Genomic DNA, 5,215 nt, shown 5'->3' with positions numbered 1-5,215 from the left:
AATTCTCATGAATGCTCATTAAATTAATTGTTGCATTGTTGTCTATTCTCAGAGCAATTGAGTTTCCATCAGTGAAAAAAACAAACAGAAAGGCAATTGTGCTCGTGGCCAGTTTGCATCATCTTTTTTTTTTCTTTTTCCAAATATGTACACTCCTTCCCCTGGGGCACTGGCTCATGGTGTGCTTTCTCCCTGGACTTGGTCTCAACTGATCCTTGGCTTTGCCAATGAGCTTTTTCTCAGTAAGTGATACAGAGTCTCTTTGTCTACACAGTCGAGTGCAGACTCCATTTCCAAGCCCATGTGAGTCCTGAGCACCTTCACTGGGGGCTGTAGACAGGACCACCCTCCCCCCACATGTGTTCACTGATGTTGTCCTGGCATTTGTCCTCACTATTGAAGGTGCAGTGTAGACAGAGCATCAGGTGTGTAGTTACAGAGATGAGTGGTGAGAGGTGGGCTGACTGTAGAGGCAGGAGTCTGCACAGGTGTCTAGGCTTTCCAGGTTCAGAGCAAGCTGAATACATGGCCTGAATATTACAGTCCAGAGAGGAAGGACCAGCTTTAGAATTCAAAGAAACACTATTTTTTATGCTCTTAAATCAAGGATAATTAATATAATTGACGCCCTTCTATGCTCACACTTGGCACAAAGTCATCAGTCCTATAGAAGTGATTATAGGAAGGCTCTGTGAAGTCAAATTTTTGATCCCTAGGAAATAAAAAGGGAGGATACTCGGATCCTTGGATGTAGAAGAGAGGCAGAAAAGTCAGTGCCTAAGTGATGTGATATGTGGGGTTTCACTCAGCCATTGCTGGATTTGAATGTAGATGGAGAGCCCAGGCACCCAGGCATGTGAGCACCCTCTAGAAGTAGGAAAATATAAGGAAAGGGATTCGTCTTCAGATCCTCTGCAGGATCACAGACCTGCAGTCACCTTCATTTTATCCCATACGTCCAGTTTGCACTCTGACCTCTTGGACTGTAGGACCAACCATTGGTGTTCAGTTTAAACTCTGAAGTTTGCTGGAATTGTCTCCATCCGAAATAGGAGGGGAGGACACATTGTCACCCTGACCTTGATGTTTCAGGCTAGGTCTATCCTGACCCTAAGTCAACTCTGCTCTTAAGAAGCTGAGGATATATACTGAAAAGGCAACGTGGCCATTTTTTCCTTCAAAGAATAACAGAACAAGATTGTTTTAAAAAAGAGGAGTAAATAAAGAACTTTTGTCCTTTGAAAATATGAATGAAGCCTGTACTCACCCAGGTAATGTGGACTTGGTTCAAATTTAAAAAGATACATCAATGCAGCAGAACAATAAAACAGAAATTCAATAAAATGAGAAGTTACTTAAGTGGCATCAAAATCAATGTAGAATCAGGTCGACCAGGGCCTAGTTCTTGTTTCAGACATCTTTATGGACCAGTCAGTGAATGGCTTGTTGATTGGCACCACAGGAGTCATGTTACAGAGACCAAAGTGTCATGATAGGTCCTTCCACTCTCACCATTGCTACCTCCGAGGCAAAGTAGTCAAATCCAAAGGACTTCAGTGGGCTCACTGGCACAGTGCCCATGTGGCTGAATGTATGTGTTGTCATTTGAGTTTTGATCCTAACTCTGCCCCTGGGGTTGCAAGAGTTTATGACTATGCACAGCAGTGGTCCCCTGGTTGTGACAAGTCTTACAAAATAGCTGAAGGAACTTGCAAAATAAGCCTGGTACTGGGGCCATCACATGCTGGGACCAGAGGGGAAGCTAGCCAATGTTCCAGATGGTTCTTTTCTTGTTCAGGATAGTTCTATTGACCGTTTTCTTCTAAGCATGAGCTTTCTTTCCCATGGAAAAACCCTACCTACTAGAATGGAGCACTCCAATGGTAGGTTTAGTTTCTATCAACAACCAGATGTGGAAGGACACGGGTCCATAGTTGATCTAATGCAGCATCCAGTCAGGGACTCTGAAAATGGAGGTTTTTGTTATTGAACTTCTCAGTGCCTGGATCTGTAACCTACCCCTTCAGACTGACCAATCCAGTGTCGAGGTTCAGGCAGGTCCTTCTCTGTAGTACCTGTGTCTCTGTTATACTTCTGTCTACAAGGATAGACCTAATTCAGAAACGACTTTGACAAACAAAATGAAGAACTGTTTCTAGGAGAAGCACTACTGAAAAATTGAGATCCCTGCAGCTTGCACTTTGGGAATAAGAGAGACTGAAACACAATTTATAACATCCTTTGCCATCAGAATCTTTTGCCACCATAACTACTAGACTTTTTTAAATGTAAAAGAGTCAACAGTTTGTTTAGGGGTGGGGAAGTATTTGCAAGTTGTCTAGGGTTTATTTTGGTTCTTTAAAAAGGGATGTGTTGAGGTTCTAGAAGTGGAAATTATCATTCATTTGTGTGCAGAAAAATCACAATGTGACATTCTTCTTAATGGCCCCACCCCCAGTTCTTTGCCGTTATCCACTGTGGTTTTTAATAAGTAAAAGCACATTTCTCATGTGTTTTCACCATAAATAAATTGCTTACAGAATAAAAATTTCTTTGTCTTTTAAAATGATCCATTTTCAAAAGTCAGTTTTGAATGATCCTGTGGTAAATAATTTACATATATGCTGAAAATGACTTTTTAATATCATACTTAAAAATTTATTTAGAAATATGAATTGACATCATCTAAGTTAATGGAATGCAAATATGACACACATCTTTTACAACACTCTTGTCTAAATTATTTTTAAGGTTGTGTTAATATTTTTGGTTGTGATAGTTGTGTTTTTATGTTGTCTTCATTTTCATCTTGTGGTTTGTTACTTTAATAAATGGCCTTATAATAAAAATTGTAAAGAAATATAAACCAGCAGTTTAGCAATCGTGGCCTTTTCTGTTATTAAACCTGGGGACAAGTTGGCATAGCATAAAGACCTAGAGACTAGAATGATGACTATAGAAATGAGATCAGTTCCTGCAAGAGCATTGATAACAATTCCTGCACTGTTCCTTCAGTAAATGTTTTATCTGTGATTTCTTTAGTTCAGTCAATATTTTCTTGGATGAACTTGATAGTACACCTAGTTTTCATAAATGGACTGATTTCTCTGAAACTGTTAAAGTTTATATAGAAGTTTGAGGTTGATTTGAGGAGAAAGAAAAGATTGTTTTAAAGTTGGATTAGAAGGATGGTGGAATGTGATAGACATCATCATCCAAAGCATATATATGAAGACATAAATCGGTGTCCACATGCTTTATATACAACCAGAGATTGAAAAAATTGTGCTATATACATGCAATAAGAATTGTAATGCATTTCGATGTCATTTTTAAATCAATAAAAAGTTGGATTTACATTTTTCTTTTATGTAGTCACAATAAAATGTGCCACATTTGACAACTCCTTCTCCATACCTCCAATAAAATCAACGCTTAGTGACTTGAGTTTAAATAAAAATAAAGCTCTATCGCACAGTAGAGGACAATAGTTCATAACAATTGATTCTATAATTTTAGATAACTAGAGGAGACAAACATGAAGTGTCCCAGTAAAAAGAAATCGTAAAGATTTCAGGAGATGATTACCTTGGTTTGGTCAGTCAACATTGTGCACCTGCACTGAGATATCATAATAGGCCAGTATAAGGTATCAGTCAGAACACAAATGCCCACACCTCACTGTATGTAATTGCAAAAGAAAAAGCTCAGCTGTATTCATGCAAAATGACAACTATTGTTTTGATAGCACAGAGGTGAATCAATACGTTGCATTATGAACAGTCCTTAGACTGAAATGAGCCCAATGAGTGAAAATGAGATGTAGTAAAATATATAAAGCAGAGGTAACCACAGCTGGATGGAAGGGGTGAGGTTCTCATGTTTCCAGTATGGCACACACTGTGACTCAGGAGAGACGGGCATCAAACCTTTCACTGAGAAGCATCATCTTGGTGAGGACTCTCCCCAGGGCCACCTTGAGGTCCCTGTTCCTCAGACTGTAGATGAAAGGGTTCAGCATGGGGGTGACCATGGTGTATGTCACTGAGGCCATCAAATTCATCCTAGAAGACAGTGTGGCTACAGAACTGAAGTAGACCCCAAGGCTACTGCCATAGAACAAGGAGACCACCAGGAGGTGAGACCCACAGGTGGAGAAGGCTTTGTACTTGCCTCTGTCTGATGAGATCCTCAGGATGGAGGAGAAAATCTGAGAGTAGGACAAGAGGATGCTGGTGAGAGGGAAGACACCCAGGACGATGGTCACAGAGTAGACCACTATGTTGTTGATTAGTATGTCAGAGCAGGCGAGCTTTAGGATTTCATGAAGATCACAGAAGAAGTGAGGGATTTCCATTTTTGTGCAAAAGGACAGCCTCAAGGTGGTCAAGGTCTCTGGCAGGGAGCCCAGAATACTGACCATCCAGGACCCCAGAGCCATGAGCAGACAGAGCCGTGGGCTCATGATGGCCATGTAGTGCAGGGGGTGACAGATGGCCACAAAGCGGTCATAGGCCATCACTGTCAGGAGCAAATTGTCCTGGCATCCAAACAAAAGAAAAAAATACACCTGTGAGATGCAGCCTGCAAAGGTGATCCCTGTGCTGTGAGTGTGGATGTTCCTGAGAGCCTTGGGGATGGTGGTGGAGGTGAAGCCAATGTCAGCCAGGTACAGGTTGGAGAGGAAGAAGTACATGGGTGTATGCAGGTGGGAGTCTGAGATGACGGCCAGGATGATGAACAGGTTTCCTGTGACTGTGACCAGGTACATGGCCAGAAGCAAGCCAAAGAGGAGGGACTGCAGGTCAGGGTCATCTGTGAATCCCAGGAGGATGAAGTTTCCAGCTCCTGTTTGGTTTCCTCTTTCCATGGTTATTGTTGTTTCCCGAGGAGGGAGAGAAGGAACTCCAAATTCACTCTAGCCAGAAGCTAGGCTGGCTGAGGGAGGAGGACTGCAAATTGAAAGCCAGACTCAGCAACTTATTGAGGTCCTGTCTTAAAATAAAAAATAGAAAAATGCCTGTGCATGTATTCAATGGTTAAGTGTCTCTAGGTTCAAACACCGGTAACTCCGCGCCAAAAAAAGAAATAATTCAAAATTGAGATTCCCCAGGATGCCCCAATGTTTTTTATTGAAACCTTGGGAACTCAAGAAATAATTTATTTTGTTTTATCACTGGGTCTCTTTTCTGACAAGTTTCAATTACCACTTTTA

The 5,215-nt window shown here is 41.2% G+C and overlaps 1 protein-coding gene across 1 annotated transcript; it reads right to left on the bottom strand.

Moving 5' to 3' along the window:
- Positions 1 to 3,907: 3,907 nt before the first annotated feature.
- Positions 3,908 to 4,870, bottom strand: LOC101955114 (olfactory receptor 7C2). Its single transcript, XM_005333129.2, has one exon. It carries the CDS (start codon positions 4,868 to 4,870, stop codon positions 3,908 to 3,910), a length of 963 nt encoding a protein of 320 aa, XP_005333186.2.
- Between the last annotated feature and the right edge of the window lie 345 nt (positions 4,871 to 5,215).

Source organism: Ictidomys tridecemlineatus, chromosome 2 (assembly GCF_052094955.1).
Source record: "Ictidomys tridecemlineatus isolate mIctTri1 chromosome 2, mIctTri1.hap1, whole genome shotgun sequence".
Classification (NCBI taxonomy): Eukaryota; Metazoa; Chordata; class Mammalia; order Rodentia; family Sciuridae; genus Ictidomys; species Ictidomys tridecemlineatus.
The sequence above is the reverse complement of the archived record's forward strand: the minus strand, read 5'-3'. Positions and strand labels throughout refer to the sequence as shown.